General features: G+C 30.6%; 3 protein-coding genes across 3 annotated transcripts; 1 reads left to right on the plus strand and 2 right to left on the minus strand.

Moving 5' to 3' along the window:
• Positions 1-7,435: 7,435 nt before the first annotated feature.
• Positions 7,436-9,280, minus strand: LOC102582853 (scopoletin glucosyltransferase-like). Its single transcript, XM_006346324.2, has one exon. The coding sequence runs from the start codon at positions 9,072-9,074 to the stop codon at positions 7,620-7,622; it is 1,455 nt and encodes a 484-aa protein (XP_006346386.1). The 5' UTR covers positions 9,075-9,280; the 3' UTR covers positions 7,436-7,619.
• A 2,147-nt stretch (positions 9,281-11,427) lies between these two features.
• LOC102602035 (uncharacterized protein At4g06744-like) lies at positions 11,428-12,727 on the plus strand. The gene has a single exon (XM_006346458.2). It carries the CDS (start codon positions 11,511-11,513, stop codon positions 12,702-12,704), a length of 1,194 nt encoding a protein of 397 aa, XP_006346520.1. The 5' UTR covers positions 11,428-11,510; the 3' UTR covers positions 12,705-12,727.
• A 3,146-nt stretch (positions 12,728-15,873) lies between these two features.
• On the minus strand, positions 15,874-17,353 carry LOC102583189 (protein IRX15-LIKE-like). Its single transcript, XM_006346325.2, has one exon. The coding sequence runs from the start codon at positions 16,961-16,963 to the stop codon at positions 16,019-16,021; it is 945 nt and encodes a 314-aa protein (XP_006346387.1). The 5' UTR covers positions 16,964-17,353; the 3' UTR covers positions 15,874-16,018.
• Positions 17,354-23,193: the final 5,840 nt, after the last annotated feature.

Below are 23,193 nucleotides of genomic sequence, written 5' to 3' on the forward strand. Positions count from 1 at the left end.
AATAAATGTGTTTATAAGTATTCAAAATTGATGACATTATAGTAAGTTTTAAAAAAACTATTTTTCATAGCATAAAAAAAATTAATTATGATAAAAGATTCTTAAGCATGAAATTTCTTCTTAATAAACTAATTTATACTTTATAGAAAATAATAATATCATTATTTTAGTGAAATTAGTTTGATGAATTAAATAAGTCTATTCTTAAAAAAAAACTTCAATGACATGGCATGCCAACTAGGAGAGAGTGAAACTTTTGAAGTCTTTAAGTATATTTGGAGGAAAATAGTGATAGTTGAGTGATATTTTGGTTATAAATGAAACATAAATGATATTTCAAGGCAATTTCCTAAACTTGGGTGACCATTTAGGGAATTGACTCATCAAATTAGGCATCGTAAAATCATTTTACCAAACACACCATTTCCACTCGCTCCACACACAGAAAATCACATTGGAAGTGCCATCCTAAATAGCCTCTACAATACGCAATTCAAATCTAGTTAAGGTTCCAATGCAAGCTTCGGACATCAGATGAAAAATTAAAAAAAAAAAAACTCGCTCCCTCCATGCACCAAACTATTTTAATTTATCATAATTAAGTGTATATATATACTAGGGGTTTACACAAATTATGATTATGCTGAAGCAATAGAATTTTTTATAACACGATGGAAATTGGAAAAGTTTGAGGGGTTGACAGGTGAGGCGAGGCGTGCACAAGATTTTGTGTGCAAATTTCCACTTATGATCAAGAAGTTGGAAAATCGAGCTAAGAAATCAGATCCGCGTCGAGTGAAGTTTAGTTGGATTTTCAACAAAGAAGTGAGTGTTTAGATAAATTGATATGTAAGAAAGATGTAAAACAAAAGCGTCCGTTAAGCTGCTAAAATAAACTTATTTGACATGTATTTCTTAATAAAAGTGTTTTCTGAAAAAGTACTTTGAAAGAGTATAATATATAATTTGTATAAAACTAAATCATTTGAGAAGTGTTTTTATTGTTAGTTTGTCTTTAATCAACAATTTCATAAGAGTCTGTTTGGTATTGTTGCTAAAAACACTTATTTTTAAAAGTATTTTTGAATAAGAGTATATAAAAATTTAACAAAAATGAATAAATTACTATTATATAAAAATATAAAATAAAATTTAAAATGAAACTTAACCAAGCTTATGCGATATGTTAATTAATTAATAAGAGATAAATTGATAAATATATATGTATAAATGACATGGTTTGATCAACCGACCTACATTCACAAAAGAAAATGAGCAATCCACTATATAAATATATGAGAATACAAACTATAGAGAGAAATAACCTCACTCGGAATAAAAAGAGGTTCAAACAAATGGTGATTGATGATTTTGACTTCATAACATCTATAGATGAATTAGGCCACTTAGCATGACTAACATCATGCTTTCCCAAGAAATTGTCCGAGGTATTAAGAAGCCAAATTCGGGAGTTAATATGGTTATCAAGCTTGACATATTTAAAGTTTACGATATGGTCACATAGCCTTTCACATGCATCCAGGGGCAGATCTACTGAGATCCGTGGGGTGCCACGCCACCCACAAGTTTCGACGGAAATTCTATTTATATATAGGTATTTATGTACACCATATATATAAATAATAAACGTGCCACCCAGTAAACAAAAGTATTCTCGGGTACCAGTGGTAGGCGATCAGATATTTGTGTCTAAGTTCGCAGGATCGAACCCTACTAACAGCTTTTTGTTTTAATATTTTTTCAACTGTAGGCAGCCTTTTTTTTTGTTTTTTTTTTAACTGCAGCGTTTCTTTTTTAACCTACAAAGGAATATTCTCTTTTGATTTTTTTTTACTTGTTAACTTACTATTATTAAGTATTAATCAATTTTTTTTAAAATAATAAAAATTAAGTATTAATCAATAATTAGTTTTTAACTATTTATTTGTTTAAACAGAAAGAAAACTTTTTTTTTCTCTCTTCAGTATTGAAACCCTGGATGTTCCTTTAAACTTTTCAACAACAAAAATCTGCCATTAATCAAAGCTTCAGCCTTCAGTCCGTCGCCCAATCCCGCTCACCCATCCGTCCATAAGACGAATAATTCTATATGAATCAAAAGTTGATTTAATCTGAGTCTACTGGTCATTAGAGGCGAATTCAAAATTTGAAGATTTCGGTGTATCAATACTTCTTAATTTAGGTAGTTAGCGAAACTTTTACTACAATTAACGAATAATGTAGTATTTCTTGGTCACTAATGGCTCAAATATGATCTCTAAGCTAAACTTAAAATAAAAATAATGAAATAGGGTTCTAGCTAGATTTGAATTGTATTTTCGCGAGTGGTTCCTCTGGCTTGTACCGACTACACAAGGGCATCCCTACGCTTCTTATAGGTGCACTGTTGATTATACGTTTCTCAAGCACGTTTTTTCAAAGTTAATGGGTGCACCCCTATCAAATCATGTGGGTTCGCCTCTACTTGGCACCCAGTGACTCGAAATCCTAAATCCGCCTCTGCATGCATCATACTTAGAAGAATAAGATTCAATGAAACTATTATAGATACGATCTGGAGAATCATATCTAAAATAATAATAATTGATATACTATTATAATAGATGGAACTAGATATGGCTTTTTTCAATTTTCTTGAGGCTTTAAATAAGGTGACCCTTATCACCTTCTCTATTCATTCTTGTGGCGGATTACTTTCCCGAATTTTTTTATAGTTGTATTATATATATACTTCTAATATATACTAAATATACTATCGATTATATTAAAATACTTACATTATATATATATACTAGATGGGCATGGCACGGGCCCAACATTTTATATTTTCAAATAACATGTAATTTGCATAGTCATTCGGCAATGAAAAATATCAATAAAGAGTAGAAAAAGAATAAAGTAGTACATGAAAAATGTAAAGCTAAAATTTTCGGTACGATTGAAGGAAGCGGAAGTCATATATGGCAAATGGTTAATCTGCTCCCCTTCAGTCTTTTTCGCATAAATTTTCTATTGTCCTTCCAAGTATCTCAGCTCACTTCCCAATTCTTTTTCCAGAAAGCTTGTATGTTCTTTAAAAATTGTACATGCAATATAAAAATTACACATCAGAGAACAAACAAATTAAGTTGTACAATGATTTACACTGCTCCTTTTAGCTGTCTTGATTTGCTATACCACCAAAAGCAATTTTGCGACTGACCATCCTAGAACAATTATTAGACGTGCTTCTTACTTCGTCTCTTCTGTCAAAGGCAATAAGTAATTCATATGAAGAAAGATGAAAATTGTGAAAGGAGTAATTTTACTGAACCCGCATTTTAACTCAACGATTAATTTCATTTAACTTACACTCTCAAAGTATCCATGGTTACTTGGTGGATGGTGTCAATGCTCATAAAGAACTTCAGAATATTTAAGGACAGTAACAGAAAATCAGTCGAAATTTTTAATACTGTACATTTTAGCAGAGACATTGAACATGTCCAACAGAAACCAGTAAATAGTTAAACAAGGATTTTGAAACTTCTGATTTTGCTAATGTCTTCATGGGAGCATTACTTTTCTATGGTAGGTAAGGTGCCATTGCTGACTTTTTGTACTTTGAAAATTCTCATTTGAGTTCAAGACAAGTAAATTAGACCTGTTGTTATCATAATTTTATGTCTAGGATTTGTCTATGTACGTTTTCGTCAAAAAAAAATACAAACATCTAAACTCTCAAGGAAATCAAACTATACATGTTTGGCCATAGGTAATATTTGGAGAAAAAATTGGCAAATAGTATTTGTCCGTACAATTTGTCATTATTTGACAAATATTCCAAATTTTCAAATACTAGGCTAGCGTTTGGCCATAGATTTCCAAATATTTTTCGCAAATATTATTTGGGTGAAATTTCACCATGTGTTTGGCCATAATATTTGTGAAATATATTTCACTTTTTAGAAAAATATGATTTATACCCATAAGTTTTAAAAACTATCAAAACTAACCATAAGTTTGTATTACAAGTCAATTGGATCTTCGTTGCAACAAATAACAAGTAGTTTCCATGCCACTAGAGCAATGTGGTAGTTTGGAGTGAGTGCAACAAACATTATTTCATACATCGTGAAGTAGACAAAGCACATGACTTTGTTACATTGAGCCGATTGTTCATCATTTTCATCAACAACCATATCATCACTTTCATATTCACTGAATATTTCATCACTACTTTGGTGTTCACGTAAAAAATTATGTAATATAACACAAACAATTACTATAGAGGGTGTTTTTGTAAAAGATAAAAGTTTGGTGTAAAATTTCAATTTTCAAAAGATCCCAAATAATGAGATTTGGCCCAAATACTAGAAAAAACTATGAAGATATCAAATATTGTCTTTCTCAAAGAATCTCGAATATTTCGTAAATTCATCAAATATTCAAAGATCAATGGAGATCAAATAAATCTGAAAATATCCCATAAACTCTGACTATTTATAAAGATCAAGATATCAAATATCTCATACATTGTTGGATATTCTCAAATAGATCATGAAGATATCAAATATTGTCTTTCTCAAAGAATCTCGAATATTTCGTAAATTCATCAAATATTCAAAGATCAATGGAGATCAAATAAATCTGAAAATATCCCATAAACTCTGACTATTTATAAAGATCAAGATATCAAATATCTCATACATTGTTGGATATTCTCAAATAGATCATGAAGATATCAAATATTGTCTTTCTCAAAGAATCTCGAATATTTCGTAAATTCATCAAATATTCAAAGATCAATGGAGATCAAATAAATCTGAAAATATCCCATAAACTCTGACTATTTATAAAGATCAAGATATCAAATATCTCATACATTGTTGGATATTCTCAAATAGATCATGAAGATATCAAATATTGTCTTTCTCAAAGAATCTCGAATATTTCGTAAATTCATCAAATATTCAAAGATCAATGGAGATCAAATAAATCTGAAAATATCCCATAAACTCTGACTATTTATAAAGATCAAGATATCAAATATCTCATACATTGTTGGATATTCTCAAATAGATCATGAAGATATCAAATATTGTCTTTCTCAAAGAATCTCGAATATTTCGTAAATTCATCAAATATTCAAAGATCAATGGAGATCAAATAAATCTGAAAATATCCCATAAACTCTGACTATTTATAAAGATCAAGATATCAAATATCTCATACATTGTTGGATATTCTCAAATAGATCATGAAGATATCAAATATTGTCTTTCTCAAAGAATCTCGAATATTTCGTAAATTCATCAAATATTCAAAGATCAATGGAGATCAAATAAATCTGAAAATATCCCATAAACTCTGACTATTTATAAAGATCAAGATATCAAATATCTCATACATTGTTGGATATTCTCAAATAGATCATGAAGATATCAAATATTGTCTTTCTCAAAGAATCTCGAATATTTCGTAAATTCATCAAATATTCAAAGATCAATGGAGATCAAATAAATCTGAAAATATCCCATAAACTCTGACTATTTATAAAGATCAAGATATCAAATATCTCATACATTGTTGGATATTCTCAAATAGATCATGAAGATATCAAATATTGTCTTTCTCAAAGAATCTCGAATATTTCGTAAATTCATCAAATATTCAAAGATCAATGGAGATCAAATAAATCTGAAAATATCCCATAAACTCTGACTATTTATAAAGATCAAGATATCAAATATCTCATACATTGTTGGATATTCTCAAATAGATCATGAAGATATCAAATATTGTCTTTCTCAAAGAATCTCGAATATTTCGTAAATTCATCAAATATTCAAAGATCAATGGAGATCAAATAAATCTGAAAATATCCCATAAACTCTGACTATTTATAAAGATCAAGATATCAAATATCTCATACATTGTTGGATATTCTCAAATAGATCATGAAGATATCAAATATTGTCTTTCTCAAAGAATCTCGAATATTTCGTAAATTCATCAAATATTCAAAGATCAATGGAGATCAAATAAATCTGAAAATATCCCATAAACTCTGACTATTTATAAAGATCAAGATATCAAATATCTCATACATTGTTGGATATTCTCAAATAGATCATGAAGATATCAAATATTGTCTTTCTCAAAGAATCTCGAATATTTCGTAAATTCATCAAATATTCAAAGATCAATGGAGATCAAATAAATCTGAAAATATCCCATAAACTCTGACTATTTATAAAGATCAAGATATCAAATATCTCATACATTGTTGGATATTCTCAAATAGATCATGAAGATATCAAATATTGTCTTTCTCAAAGAATCTCGAATATTTCGTAAATTCATCAAATATTCAAAGATCAATGGAGATCAAATAAATCTGAAAATATCCCATAAACTCTGACTATTTATAAAGATCAAGATATCAAATATCTCATACATTGTTGGATATTCTCAAATAGATCATGAAGATATCAAATATTGTCTTTCTAAAAAAGATCTCAAATATTTCGCAAATTCATGAAATATTCACAAAGATCAATAGAGATAAATTTCAAATCATCCTAGTTCGAGAAATACGCCTCTAACGACCCTCAAATTATGGAGATCAAAAGTATAAATCATCCTAGTTCGAGAAATACACTAATGGTCCTCGAATTATGGAGATCAAGTCCAAATCATCCTAGTTTGAGAAATACACCACGAACGACCCTTGAATCAAGGATAAATTCAAATCATCCTAGTTTAAGAAATATATTACTAACGGCTCTCAAATCATGGATAAATCTTATGAGAGAAGAATCAAGGGAGGAACAAAATTGCACTAATTTGATTTATCAATAAAATATTCTCATTTCTTCAGATTTTATTTATGATTGATTTATCTTCCAAATATTTAGGACCCGTTTGGCGATAGATTTTCCAAGTAAAATTTGGGGAAAATTTGATAAATAGTGTTTGTCCATATAATTTTCCATTATTTGGCAAATATTTTTGGCAAATATCCCAAATTCCCAAATACTAGTTTTTTTTAGTATTTGGGCTAAATCTCATTATTTGGGATCTTTTGAAAATTTTGAAATTTCACCAAACTTTTATCTTTTACAAAAACACCTTCTATAGTAGTTGTTTATGTTGTATTACATAATTTTTTACGTGAACACCAAAGTAGTGCTGAAATATTCAATAAATATGAAAGTGATGATATGGTTAATCGGCTCAAGGTAATAAAATCATGTGTTTTGTCTACTTCACGATATATGGAATGATGTTTGTTACACTCACTCCAAACTACCACATTGCTCCAGTGTCATGGACACTAATTGTTATTTGTTGTAACGAAGATCCAATTGACTTATAATACAAACTTATAGTTAGTTTTGATAATTTTTAAAACTTATGGATATAAATCATATTTTTCTAAAAAGTGAAATGTGTGTTCCAAATATTATGGCCAAATACATGGTGAAATTTCATTCAAATAATATTTACCAAAAATATTTGGAAATCTATGGCCAAACGCTAGCATTATATAGCAAAGAAAGTCCAAATTGTCTTAACACATAAATGATGTAACAATACATTTAAACAAATTCCCATCAGTTGGAGCTGCTCTTCCTCATCCTCAATTCTTCTAGTAAGGAAATCAAGCTATTGTCAGATGATCCGCCTTTCTCTACAGCCATTTTAGCCGAATTTCCTAAAGCATCTGCACGGCCTCGCATCTCCTCTGCTTCCTGACCAACCATCACTTTGGTCACTGCTCTTTGTATGTTTTCCCTGTTAATTGGGACTCTGCTATCTGTTCTTTGAGACCAGGCCTGAACACCTACTGGTACTCCAATCTTTAATATCTCTACTAGTAGCTTTTCATTAAAAAATTGCTCAGCTGATAGCGGCCATGTGACCATTGGCACTCCGGCACTTACTCCTTCGAGTAATGAGTTCCATCCACAATGAGTCACAAAACCTCCCGTAGCTTCATGATCAAGGATAAGCACCTGAGGTGCCCATCCTTTTATTATCAAACCTCGTCCGTTCACGTTCAGCTTTTCTTCAAATCCTTCTGGCATCCACTCTTCATTTGTTGTATTTTGCCTCACCACCCATATAAATTGTTGGTCTGATGCTTCGAGAGCGGTTGCTATCTCAAACAACTGATCTGATGAAAAGATGGACATGCTTCCGAAACATATATAAATGACTGATTTTGGTTCCTTGGTATTGAGCCAATCCAAACACTTTTGCTCAGAAAGGGAACTGTCTTGGCCTCTTTGTGATTTATCTTCATTGTCTTTATTGCAGAGCGAAACAGGACCAACGTGCCACACTTTTCTCCCTACTACTTCCCTGAAGTGTCGTACATAATTTGGTTCCATCTCATAAAAGCTGTTTACAATAGCTCCATAGCTAGTCGCTTCTGCTCGCATAAAATCTTTAACTATTGGAGTCATTGGGGTTTCTTTTTCATCCTTCCAGTGTTCTGAAATCTTTGATCTTGACATCTTTATTGTGTCAGGAAGGCCAGGGATGACAAACTCTTCCGTCTCGGATTCAACCTTCAAATGAGGTTTGTGTTCCATAAAAGAGTGATAAGCACACATAGGAAGTAAACCAGTGCCATTAAAAGCTAGCCTTGGAATTCCCAGCTTGGCTGCAACATCAACAGCCCATGAGAAGAAAGTTCCTGCTATTAGACAATCTGGATGATCTTCCTCCATGAACTGTTCAACTGGCTGTTGAAACAAGTACAAGGCTATGACGAATTTTAGACTCATTTCTGAACTAGTAGTAGAAGCTAAGTTTTCACAGCCCTCTGGCAATCCAGCTTCTTTACAAGGGAATTCAATTGTCCGGATGCTAATATCACTGCCAAGCTCTCTATCTTTTTGGATTGTTTTTGAGAATTTAGTCGCGTTGAGAGGAGTCGTGATGATTGTTACCTTCACACCATGCCTGGAAAATTGCCTGGCCATGTCTACTAATGGTATCATGTGGCCTGGAGCCATCATTGGCAAAAAGTATACATGAAGTTGATCTGTTCTTTTATCCATAGTTGCTATAAGTATGTAAAAAGAATGTTGAAAGAAAATAGGAGTTGTTGTATTTCTAGCCTTTGCTCATCCAGTTTTTTATAGTCAAACCAAGATTTAAAAAATGTTGGATTCTGGTTTTAGCTAATGTTTCATGCTGTATTTACTTGTCAAAAGTATGTAAGTTGTCATTGCTGACGGTTATCTACAATTTAATACGAGTGATGTGCAAGAAAAGTAAAAATTCTATAGTTTATATGATTTTTTTATATCTAGATGGGATTGATCTTTGTCTTATTTTTCTAGTAGTCATGTGCAATTAGTTTCCAATGTTTTCTTCTTTCTGTCTGGTTGAGGTTTTAGAGAGTGATTGGTTTGAATTGTTTATTAAAATTTGGACAGATGTATAGTTGACTTGCTACACTGACTTTCTCCATTGAGAAAATCCTATTGGAACGTGCGTGATCCGAATTTAGTTGAGCTTCAACCACAGGGTGAAAAACCAAAAAAAAAAAAACTCACTCCCTGCCACTATAATTTATCATAATTAAGTGTCAATTTTTTCTGAACCACTCATCAAGACTAGCCAACAAGAAGTTTATTGGAGTCTCACTAGGTAAGACTTCTGAATGAGATCACGGTTTTTGGACAGGAGAATTGGTTTCGTAATTCATTTATAATATTTATTTTTCTAATTTTATTATGTATTTTTACAAGAAGTTTTTATTTTTACATATAAAATCTGAAAAAGGTAATGTTCTTATATGTAGTTGTAAGTGGACAAGAGATCCTTGTTTTTTACATGTGTCATGGCCCAATAGCCCACATTCATTTCGATGCGTGGCTAAGCTAGAGATCCAGAACTTGGCCCATAGTTATATTGGGCCTAGTCTGCAATCAGCCCAACATTGGCGTAGAATTTCTTCGCTTAAGTTGGGCCAAGATGCACACCGAACCAGCCATTCTTCTGCGAGCCCAGGTACCAAATCCTTATGAGAAGTCGTTGGCCCTTTTCCCTCCTATTATGATTTATTTATGTTCTAACTTCTACCAAACGACCCCTTAGAGATAATGAGATCTCGTTAGTGGTAAGTTTCGTCTTTCATTTGGTCGTGTTACTAAGTGGGGTCGTTTGGTTGGAAACAAGTTATCCCAGGATAAGTTATCCTGGGTTAGCTATCATGGGATAACTTATCCCACCATGTATATGAGATAACTTATCCCATCACCATGATATAAATGGTGGGATAAGTTATCCCAAACATGGCAACCAAACAACATAAAAAAAAATTATTCCATCACTATTTCCTTATCCCATCACTATTATTTTTAATCCCTCACACCAAACGAGCCATAGTAATATTAGGATTATGACTCAACTCTCAACTAGACACTCTAATTTAGAACAAACAATAGTCAAGAGGTCATAATTCAAATTATAGTACCTGAATTTAGGATAACTATCTATCGAATTTATTTTAATATTTCCTAATAAACCACGTGAACATAAAAATTTCAAGTGAATAGCCTAATAAGCAGTGGCGGAGCCACCTTATAGCCTCTTTCGGCGGAAAATTATATTATTTATACATAGTTAAAATAATTTTTAGGTATATATAGTAGATGTCGAACCCTTTCGGCTATTTCGTGTGTCCATTTTTTCAAATTTTGAACCCCTTATTAAAAATTATGGCTCTGCCACTCCTAATAAGAGATTATCTTTATTCCTATTGCTCCTTTTTGTGTTCACACTATATTTATACCAGTAATTTATCATCTTTTGTGTGCATGAGAAAAAAAGTATTAAAAAAATAAATATAACATAGGCGTGACATTAAACTCCTCACTAATTTTGCGCAATGGAATTCCACATATTCATTCATCTACCTAATAATCATGATTCTTTTGGTTTATGGCCGATGAGGTGCTCCACTTTCAACATTTTAAAATCCCATTTAGCAAGAACTTTCTGGAATCTTTGTTTAACTCCCCCATTTATAATAGATAAAAAGTTAATTGTTTTTCCTTTTTATTTATTGTATTTACTTGAAACAATTAGAGTTTTAAAAAAATCACACTACATAACGATAACTAAAATTTTGATTTGTATCCGTTCACTTTGATACAGAGCGAATCGATGCACAGACAATTTTTTAAAAGTAAACTATTGTTATTAATGTTAGATTTGATAATTAGCTAAACTATCATGATAATTAATAATTCGAGCTTAAAATACCGCCTACTATGAAATTTTCTCATTGGATAATAACTAGACCAATCACTATAAATTCTTCCAATTACCCACTACAATGTGAACTCATGAGTCCTTTCATCTTTTTCAAAACTTCACCAACCAAAAGAATTAATACCATGCATCTTTTATGCTATAAAAGAAAATCATTATAAACAATTTCTTCTCATCTCTCCTCACTAAGTAACAAAAAAAATTCCAATTCCATGAAGATCTTTTATTCCCTCATTATTTTTTCAATTCTCAACAATATTAATTGCCAATTACTACCACCTTTACCAGCACCAAATTTAACCTTCATAGACCAAAGTCTAGCTCTAATATTCCCAATAATACAAAATTTCAAGAACACAATTACTCTTGATCCTTTTGGTGTCACAAAAACTTGGACAGGCCCTGATATTTGCAATTATAAAGGCTTTTATTGTGATAATCCACCTAATAATTCCTCAGCAATTTCTCTTGCTTCTATAGATTTCAATGGATTTCAACTTAGTGCACCTACATTAGATGGTTTCATTGATCAACTCCCGGACTTAGCCATATTTCATGCTAACACCAACAACTTTTCAGGCATAATTTCTTCGAAAATTTCAAATCTTCCATATCTTTACGAACTTGATCTTAGTAACAACCAATTCATCGGTACATTTCCCATGTCAATTCTCAATATCAAGACTCTAACTTTCTTGGATATTCGTTACAATCTCCTAACAGGAATAATCCCACCTCAAATTTTCGTACAATATCTTGATGCATTTTTTCTTAACAATAACAATTTCATTCAAAAACTTCCAGACAACATTGGATCCACCCCTGCTTATTATTTAACCTTAGCCAACAACAAATTCGTTGGTCCAATCCCACGTAGCATTGGACAAGCTCCGAATTTGTTGGAAATTTTATTCTTGAACAACTTGCTCACTGGTTGCATTCCTTATGAATTAGGCCTTTTGAAAAAAGCAATTGTGATCGACGTTGGATTTAACACATTAACTGGTCCATTACCACGTTCATTAGGGTGTTTGGAAAGTGTGGAACAATTGAATTTTGCTGGAAATTTGTTATATGGACAAGTTCCAGAAGTGATATGTTCACTAAAAAATTTAGTGAATTTTACTTTGTCATATAACTATTTTACAAAAGTAGGGCCACTATGTAGGGAATTGATCGATAATGGAGTTCTTAATGTTGAAAAAAATTGTATAAATGGTCTTCCTAATCAGAGATCAATATTGGAGTGTGTATTATTTAGGATGCAAATTAAATTGTGTCCATTACAGAAGAGCTTGAGGATCATACCTTGTAATATTTCTAATTTTAGTCCCCATAGACCACTTAGACCAGAAAGACATTTGATTTCATACTCTGCTTTGTCAAAACATACAAAATTGTATTAATGAAACCTTTGTTTTAGTGTCTTCTTGATTTTTCTTTCCTTTTTTTCTATGTTTTCTACCTGGTGTCCGGTACTACAGTTCATCTCACAACTTATTATAGCAAAGGTTGTTTCCTGATTATTCATTTGGTATTTGAAATTTATTCATCTGACTAATTTAAATTTGTACCGAATAGGGCCTATTGAAGGGAAAAATAGCTCGAATTCAAAATCATTAATTAAAGACAAGAGAAATGTCATTTTATCATGCAATACTCCTTGATAATTTAATGCTGCAAAGTCAATGGGACCTTGTGTTTTTTTGTTTTTAGATTTGAGGATATAATTAGCCGCATGAATTTTGATGTGCCACTAGAACTACTTTTTGGGTCAAGCAAAATAGTGGTGGAAATGTTGTGTACTGTTAAGGGAAAAGTAATTTTGTGTAAGCTATTTGTTATATTGGGAGATAGCATCTAAACTACTCCCTGTTTACTTTTATTTATCTAATATTTTAAAGTATATTTTCAATTTTTATTAATACTTTTAATAAATCAAAAAAAGATAATTATGTTTTTTTAATTTACTCTCTGCATTAATTACTTATTTTTCAAATCATATTATAAGACCTAAGACTATACATCAATTAAATTATTAATATGAGACTTGGGGTAAAAATACTTCTCATTTGATGTTGTTACAGGGTAAGTGCGTTTTTTTTATTTGGGAACATGGTAATTGAATTTCATTTCAAGCCACACAAAGTAGGAGGCAATATTGTGCAGGTTCCTTTATTTATTATTATTATTAGAAGAAAAGGTTACCTGCATATTGTGAGAATTTTAATTTGAAAAAAAAAAATCATTGGAACTTCAATTGGTACAGTATTTGGTGTAATGCTACTGCTCCAGCCTTCCAGAGGGGACAACACAACAACAACAAAAGTCAAATTTTGAAGTCAATAGTTAGGCCTTAGGGGTCGTTTAGTTACCATGGTGGAATAAAATATGGCATAGCTGATCCCTTTCATTTTATTTAATATTAATAATATATTCAGTATAATTTTATATGTGAGTTCTTAAAAGAGTCTAAAATAAAATATATACAAACCTTACTCTGGTTTTTACAACATAAAGATATTATTTTCGATAAACCCTTGACTCAAAAAGATATAATCAAAGCAAGATAGAAAGAAAAATGCAACCAAGATATAAAGAAAAAGATGCTATATAAACGCTAAATAAGAAGAAGACGAGAATAAAAGACTAGCTTCCTGCCTCTCCAACATATAAGTACGACAACAACCAGCTATATATTATTCTTTTACCCTAATCCTTGCCTCCCTACATTCATATCTAAGATCATATCCTCATCTCCCCCAAATTAAAGCTAGTTTGGATTTGAATTTTAAAAAAAATAGTTTTTAAGTCAAAAAATAAAAAGTAGGAGGAGATCTACTTCTGATTTTTATCATTTTTTATTTATTTTAAGTTATTTTAAACTTTGTCAAACACTTCAAAGAGTTATAAATGACTTGAAAGTATGTTTGACCAACTTTTAAATCAATCCAAACAGAATCTTTAATCTTCTTCGATCTACCTCTAACTATCCTAAAACAAGATAGTCACCCTCTCACACATCCCTATTGGTGCTTCCACACATCTTCTCTTCAATGTCCACACTATTTCAATCTCGTTTTCCTCATATTGTCCGGCGACGCCACCCAGGCCACTCTCATCTTGTCCTCTATAATTTTATCTTTAATCTTATATCTCCTATTATGTCCAAATTCATATAAAAAAATTCACCTTCACTACCTTCATCTTTTAAACGTGTGCTTAATATTCATAACCAAACATAAATAAAATAATCACGTAAAATATTCAAAACTAATATTCCTTATCCCACGAATCAAATGACCTCTTATGGGTTGTTTGGTATGGGGGCTGAAATTGTCAAAATTATCTCACCATATATATATATAATATAACTTACTCCATCATTATAGTACAAATCAATGAAATAAATAATTTCAAAATTAATTTATTCCTGATCAGTACTACTTAAGTAGTCTTCCTTGCTCTCCTATTCATGGTATCTAAAAAATGTGGTAATAGTACTATGAAATGACATGGACCATTCAGCTAATGGCTTAGTGGGCCAATAATATTTAAGACATACAACAAATTATAGAAGACCCATCATAGGCCCAATATTGAAAATAAAGAAAGGGGCCCAAATCTTCTCCGTGCAGATTCTTCGTTAAGGGTCAATATTAGTAGTATTATTATTTTTATTTTTCCCTCACCGACACGTTCACCGCCGTAAAGCCCGTTAAGTTTTAGACTTTTATCACGTGAGCCACGTGATCCGCCATAAAAGAAGAATGAGCCCATGGGCCTACTAGGCCCACTGTTTTTTTAACTGACGGTCCACGTGAATTCTGCTGACACGTTATCTCACGCTCGCTTTGAATTATTCACTCACACGCGTCGCACAATCTGAGTCGTGTAACATTAACGCTTGCTCAATGCGCGTGGGTAATCATTTTTTGAGAAAAAACTCATTCCAAATTTTCGAATTCAATCACCGACGATTCATCCAAAATTTGAAACACAAGTGTCTGTCGCCTCCTCGTTTGGATTTTTATATATCACCACCTAACTCATAAATTAGATTTTTGGATTACACTGTTTGTAAATAATTTTTTTATAAAAAAAATCTGTTATTCAATTTGATATAGTAATGTTAGTTTAATATTTCCAAAGAATTCTGAAAGTTTTTGTTTTCCATTTGATTTGACTTCTGATAAACAATTAAAATTATTATTCCACCATTTAGTCCAAAATTGAGGGAAAATTTGTTTCTATTTTCAATATTGAGGATACATATAACAAATCTTTTATTCTTGATTCAAATTTTATTAGATCGAAATCGGACACAAAGTGAAGAAAAAAAAACATGTACCAAACCTACCATTAAGAGAGAAAATAGTGATTTTTGGCTAATAACAGAAGTTTCCTAAGCTAAAACTGTTTTCTTTGTCAGACTCTGTTTAAGTACTTGAAAAATTCTTGCAAAAATCTAACCGCAGAGATTTAATTTAATGATTTGAAGTGTCATTTTCAGCTAAACGAGGTTTTTAGAGTAATTAATATAGTAACTAAATCAAAAGAAGAAGACAGCTAAAATTTTGAAAAGCAATATTTGAGTTCATCATTGCTTTAGCTTCTAAATATTTCACACTTGAAAAACCTATGAAATATTACAGATTACTCATATCTATAAACTTGATAAAAAAGAAAAAGACATTGGCTTCGTGTTTTTATTTTTGGCTCAAACAGAAGAAGATGATGATGTTGTGGGAGATGAAGAAGGATCAAAGACTGAGCAAAACTCAAACCTATTAGCTTCCATCTTTTCCACCACGAAATGCCCCAACAATTCTTTCGTTTCCACCAAATTCTCACTGCACAAGAACTCTTCACTGCAGATTTTCTCTACATTTCTGTCGATTTCGTGAACGAAAACATGGGTTTTGTCGGAATTACCTCTCTTGCTCCGGGCAAAAACGCCGGCGGTAAATATAGCCGTCATCCGTCCCGGAGCGGCAGAGGAAAACCCACGTGGCCCGTCAATCAAAATGACATCCCACGGCACATCGTATATGTGATTTGGTAGGTCATTTATCCCCAATTTACAGTCGGAAAATAGAAGATTCTGCACAGGCCGGCACTCCCCTCTGAGCTGCTCTTTCGTGTAATCCAACAAATCGTGCAATTCACTAACTTTAGTCGTGAATTGAACATCGTAAGCTTCAATTTCCGGGTGCTTCTCTTCTAACTTAGATACCAAATAAGCACTTTCGTCAACAAAAACCGTACGCCCTTTGTGATTGAGCGAATGCCACAAAAGGGTTTCGTGAGTAAGACCAAAAACAAGGAAATTACAAGGAGCTTTACAACGGCGGAGCACATTAGCGATCGTCTTCAGCTCCACCGCCGACATGCGGGAAGAAACAGTAGACGAGTTCAAAGAAGCATAATGAAGAAGCGCGTTAAATACAGTCGCCGGCAACGGAGAGCTACCGGCGGCGGTATCCGTGCCGGTTTTCGCGATGGGTATCGCATCCTTAGCAGTGAAGAAAGTAAGTGCAAAAGCAAAAGTGAAAAAGGAAAGGAAAACAAGAAACCAAATACGAGGTGAAGCAGTAATTGTTCCTGATCCTTGCTTGTGAAGAGATGGGTGAAAAACTATAAGCTTAGCATTACTAGCCTTCATTCTCTCTCTCCCTGTTTTTTTCTGATTTTTCTTTCGCTGATTTCTTCACATGAAAGTATACAGAGATATTCCGGAGGGATTAGGGAGAAAAAAGCAGCACGACACGATTACCTAGATTTCTGTACGTGAGATTTCTCTACTTTTTTTTTTTTTCCTCCCTTTATATCTTTTTGTATTTAAAAATCTGAAAGCTTATAACTATTGTTGGACGAAAATAATAATATAATACGAGAATGATTTGAGAGAGAGGGTGTTGGGAAGCTATATAAAATTAAAAAATTGGAGTTAATGGGAGGAGGTGATAATGAAGTTCTGAGGGATTTGGTTGTTGTTTGGCGAACCGGCAAGATAAACCAGCAATATTATGGCGCTTAAATAAGGAGGGACGGGAGGGTGGATTAATATTTTATTTTTCCGTGTTTTTTGGGTCAGTTTATTTTAATTTCTAATTATATGATATATAAATATTTGATGGTACAATAATTCTAGATCTAAATTTGGAAATTCAATACATAGATTATTAATCGAATACTAACAGCTAAGGTTAAAGAGACTCAAGGGTGGATGAATTTGAGAACATAGAGATATTTGAATATATTCATGTAAGTTCATTTTTACTTGTCATATTTGAATTTGATAAGATCATTATCCCTCTATTTTTATTTGTATGTCACCGTTTTAGATTTTACGTCCCTTAAGAAATTACTTCCTCCATTTCAAATTAATTAAATTGTTGAGACATTTTCTATTTTTCAAATTAATTTAATTGTTCAATCTTTAAGACTATTTTAAGAATATTCTCCCTTCATTAGTTAGTATTAGAATTAGTTATTATAGTTAATGTTTAGTTATTTTAATCATAAATTTGACAATAATTAATAAGGGTAAAAATGGAAAGTTATGCCTAATTTATGTATCTTCTTTTCTTAAAGGATGTGAAACACCTCAACAATTTAATTAATTTGAAATGAATATGTAAGTTTATCATTATATTTTTATTTAGTATTCTCTTGCAATCAAGTTTTCAATAAATGAACATAAACTAGTTTATTTTGATTAATTAAATTGGTCAATAAATATGAATTAATCATTTAGTTTTCTCGTGATCATTCAATGTTAATAACTCCTAAAGATAAAATAGAAAGAATAGTGCTACTTATGTATTGATTTGTGAAATGACATTTATTAAAAAATATCTATTTGTTTTTAATAAATATGACATATAAATAAAAACGAAGGAAGTAATAGAGTAATGTTTTGATTATTATTTGAAAATATACCCTGCAATAAATATTCTAAAATGATGGAAGAAAAAGAAGCAGTGTACTCAAATAACATTTTATAATGTACCCCTTTAATCTTTCTCGTGTCAAAGAGATTAGAATGAACACAAATCTTATTTTTATATTATATAGTAAAAAGACTGTTTTTAATAGAGATCCGACTCAACATAAATGTGATCATCAAATATTATCAGTTAAATTATAATGTATCAAAAATATCTTTTAAAATTATGATCTTAAAAATATCATGTGAAAAATTAAAATTAAAATTAAAAAATTAATAAAATTAATTGCATATTTTTTTAAACGAAATAAAAGAATAATAGAACAAAAAAAAAATTGAAACAAACTTTTAAAACATTCGGCATGTGTCAATACTTTTAAAGGGCAAGAAGTATTTGCAATTTTCAGTCTTTAAGAGGAGCACGTTACGTTCAAGCTTAATAGGTAATTAAAATGACAAGGAGTGTTTTTATTTTAATAGGTTCTATGATATCATAATTATTTTAAGTTTTCTTTCTTATATTGGAAAGAAGAGTCCGCTGAATGTAATAGAACTCACAATTCAATTTAAATTGTCTTTATTAGGAATTAATTAGCTCGAGGGATTTGAACAATTAGATCTGTTAAAAGTGTATTTGCTGATTCCGTTTTAGCACTTAACATCAAAGCTACAAATACAGAGAGTTCCATATGGATTTTGTTGTTGAGAGCCTAAATTATATAATTACCGTTGGGTTTAAATAAGGTATTAAATCGTAACATGTATTGGGTCATCCAGTGATTAAATATTGTCATAACAACACAAGGGTGTAATGACATTAAATAATACTTCATATGTCCAATTATTATGACATAATTTGAATTTCGATACTCAAACAATATAAGTTCAATCATGTATTTGATAATGAAATCTTCAAAAAACTTAAATAAAATTTATATGTATATACATAAAAAGTATTATAAGCCAAACACAATCCAAAATATATAATCTCACAATTGTACAAATAATTTTAAAAAAAACATTTTGGTGGAATGACGCCTTTTCTTTTTTTAACTTTAGCAAAGTGAAAAGAACATCATATTGGAATAGACATATTATTAATTTAACAAGGGAATTATTTTAAATTAATGTTAAGTAATAACCACTAATGTCATTAGACTATACTAAAAAGAACACGTTCATGCAATGATAGATTAAGTGAATTTTATCTCTAAAAAGGAAAATCATGACAATTAAAAGTGAACAGGGGTATCAATTTATTCTTTGACTTTATTAAATTTAAAGTTTTAAGAATGTGTTAGATGATAAAAATTATTTAATAGTAAGGGCAAAATAGACACAAAAAGTAAATTATTTTTTAATTTTCTAAGCTAGACAAGTATTGTTGGATAACTATTTTTAGTATAGTGGACAATTATTGTTGGACGGAGGGAGTACATATTGTTAGGACCGAAAATAAGAAGGTATAATGCGGAAGCTAGCAAAGCGAACCTCAAAAGACCATGAGTTAGAAGACAAACGAGAAATTTACCAAAAGACACAAAGATTTAACGTAGTTCGGTCAACCGACCTACAAAGGAGATGAGCAATCCAATATAAATATGAGAGTACAAAATATAGAGAGAAACAAATAATAAACATTTTGGTGGAATGACACCTTTTCTTTTTTAACTTTAACAAAGTGAAAAAAACATCATAGTGGAATAGACATATTATTAATTTAACAAGGGAATTATTTTAAACTAATGTTCAGTACAACCACTAATGTCATTAGACTATACTAAAAAAAACAGGTTCATGCAATGATAGATTAAGTGAATTTTATCTCTCAAACATAATTTAGTTTGGTAACACATAATTAAATTATTGTTATTCACATTCTTTTGAAGTCCTTATAAAATTCACTGTACATACAATATTAATAAAAACTTATAACAGTACATCTCCTCTATCAACTGCGGCAATATTGCACAATTATTCAGAAAAAAAAAGAAAAGGAATACCAATAAGTTTGATATTGACATCTAATCTAATTTAATTTAATTTATTTATTTCATGATATTGACATATAGTTACTGTCCCTATTCCGTAATTAGTACATTCCTTAACTCTAATATAAATTCATATAATTATAGTACCCAAAAATGTACAAACACCTCACATTTCACAGTAATTACTATAGTATAAAATTATTTGAATGTGGGCCTTGTCTAACGTACTTGTTCGAAATTGACCATATATTTTGTTGTTATTAGTTGCAGTTATATCATTTTCCTTATTCATATAGTAATTTATATTGAACTGTGAATTCCATAAATGTGGCCAGGGCCAAGTTTAGGAAAATCGACTACTGTTGAGGTGCAAATTAATGATTGTTGGAGGTGTGTCACCACATATTTAAAAATATGGGTGGGTGTAGTATGGCTATAGGATATTATTCCAACAACCGCTATTGCGCTTGTTAATTTAAAATTATAGATCTATCTTTGTTTAAAATTTCTTCGTGTATCTAATAAAAGAATTCGATGATTTTTTTTGGTAATTGATCAAGATTACATTCATCACAAAGGTAACGTAAAATTACGAAGCTATAGCTAAGCTAAGAGAACAACTTGCTATTATAAAATCAAAAACAAATTAAATTGAACAAGAGAATTAAAAGGAGTAAAGTAGTATATATAGATAAGTTGATGAACAATTTGTATAATCCCTTTACTGGCTCTAGAGTGGGGGTGGCGCCAAAATCAAATCCAATCCGCAGCTCAATCCGATTAAATTTGGGTTGGTTATTGATCCATTCATTCATTAGCTTAACCCATTCAACTCTCTAAAAATAGGGTTGACATATAACCCGAGTCAACATATTTTTTTAAAAAAAATAATTAATTTGATATGTTATATATAATCATAATAAAAAATAAAATAAAAATATTAGGTACTAAAATAGTTTTTAAAAAACAAATAAAACAATTGAGTTGAGTCTTGACTCGTTATATAACACTTTTTGACCCAAATAAATTAGGATTGAATTAGATCTTGACCCAATTATATCTATTTTGACTCGTCCAAATTTAACTCAACCTGCTCAATTTTCAACCCTCCTCTAGAGCTACCTAGCTCCTTGGCAACTGAATCCCTTTTTATTTTAATATAATATATCACAACTAAAACTGTGTTATGAACGAATAGTCTCTTACGAGACATAAGTGAAAAGTTCGTAAATTATGTGTTAGATGCAAAGTAAAAGCATGTGGGTCATATATAAATCACAAGTGGGTGGGAAATAAGTGTTCGGTTTTGGTTTTTCAAGTTGGGGTCGATTTATTATTTGATTTCGCGTTTGGTATAAGGGTCTCAAAATTTTGATATATCAAAAAATCAAATTTTTAATAAAATATTTTATTAAAAATATATAAATGAACATTTCTTTGACAAAAAAAAAGGTCAACCAACAATTAAATCATTCATAAACTAATCAAAGTAACAACAAATTTATTATTCAGATAGTTAACTTCAACTATTAATTCACAAAAGGACTAAAATGTTTTTTTGTCGATCTACGTCATGTGAAGGAATCCGTCTGCGTCTTTATATTTCTCGAGCAATAGTTGGAGGCATAATGTTCTTGACAAAGACAAATAAGATCTTCCAAGCACAATAAGTGTTTCATGGTGCAACACATCATCACTTAACGTAGTTTTAAATTTTTAAGTGTCTTATATTTTAATTTTGTTCTCATTTTATTTTTCATTCAGACTGAAAAATAATTTTAAAAACACCAAATCAAACCGAACCGAATTAGTTCGGTTCGATATTTGGTGCACATATTTTCAAAATCAAAATTTGATATAATCAAATTGAAGAACCGAACGCGTACCCTAATTAAGGTTATCATGTGAACCTAGTAATTTTTGGTTAAATTTCATAGAAGTCTTGTATTAAAATGTTATTTCCTTCGTTCATGTTTTCTTATTTGTGTTTGATTTAACACATTCTCAAGAAATAATAAATAAAATATTTTATAATATCATTTTTAATTATTATAAGTCATCTGAATATTATAAAATAAATAATACTTAATAATAAAAATAAAGTAAATATGAAAATTATAAATTATTTTTAAATTTTTTGAAGTGAACCAGTAAAATTGAACATGTACTAATTAAATATTGTTATAGTAAGCGCGAGAATGAACGGTAATTATAATTTTTGGGTCAAAAAGTGTAAGGTTGTTAGAGAAGTGACAACATACCGCTCCGCACTTAACGCCTAATTGCAGTTTTGGTCATTGTGTTTACTCTTTAATTTGCTGTTTTTTCTTAATCCAATTACATGTGCTATTGTGACGACTGGATAAGCTTTATTATTACTCCCTCTGTTCAATAATATTTGTTACTTTGCACAATTCTTAAATTATAAATAGAAGGGTAATTTTTTTATATCACATTTTGATTATAATAAATTTAATGTCTTGAAAAAATGTAATGAGGAAATGACTATAATTAATGATAAGGGTAAATTAGAAACTAAATGTAAAATTATTCATTAATTTTATAAGATAAACAACTATTATTGGACGGAAAGTACTCATTTTCAATTTTCATGCCTTGTTTGTTGCTATAATTATTATGTGCTTGACTTCAACTTTTTTAATCAAATCAAATCTTTTGGATATATAGCAAGCAAATTTCATTCCTCTTTTTGAGGAAAAGGACTATTGTTGAATTAGTTTAATTAGAGTAGTATTTTTAGATTGTGTGGTTTAATTTTTGTATTAATATATTCAAAGTTAAGTAATTTTTGTGGAAAAATCTTGATTCAAATTTTTGTATTTTCCTCAAATGACCGAAAAGAAATTTATGCAAATTTGGTTGTGTTTATAAACTTTTAAACTCAAATATAAGGTGAGACCTCAGAAGGTTTTCCTCCTAAATATATATATA

This window comes from Solanum tuberosum, unplaced genomic scaffold (genome assembly GCF_000226075.1).
Source record: "Solanum tuberosum cultivar DM 1-3 516 R44 unplaced genomic scaffold, SolTub_3.0 scf00073, whole genome shotgun sequence".
Lineage (NCBI taxonomy): Eukaryota > Viridiplantae > Streptophyta > Magnoliopsida > Solanales > Solanaceae > Solanum > Solanum tuberosum.

What these genes read in the sequence shown, in the direction of transcription:
- LOC102582853 (XM_006346324.2), bottom strand. Translation starts at nt 9,074, where the DNA reads ATGGATAAAAGAACAGATCAACTTCATGTATACTTTTTGCCAATGATG.
- LOC102602035 (XM_006346458.2), top strand. Translation starts at nt 11,511, where the DNA reads ATGAAGATCTTTTATTCCCTCATTATTTTTTCAATTCTCAACAATATT.
- LOC102583189 (XM_006346325.2), bottom strand. Translation starts at nt 16,963, where the DNA reads ATGAAGGCTAGTAATGCTAAGCTTATAGTTTTTCACCCATCTCTTCAC.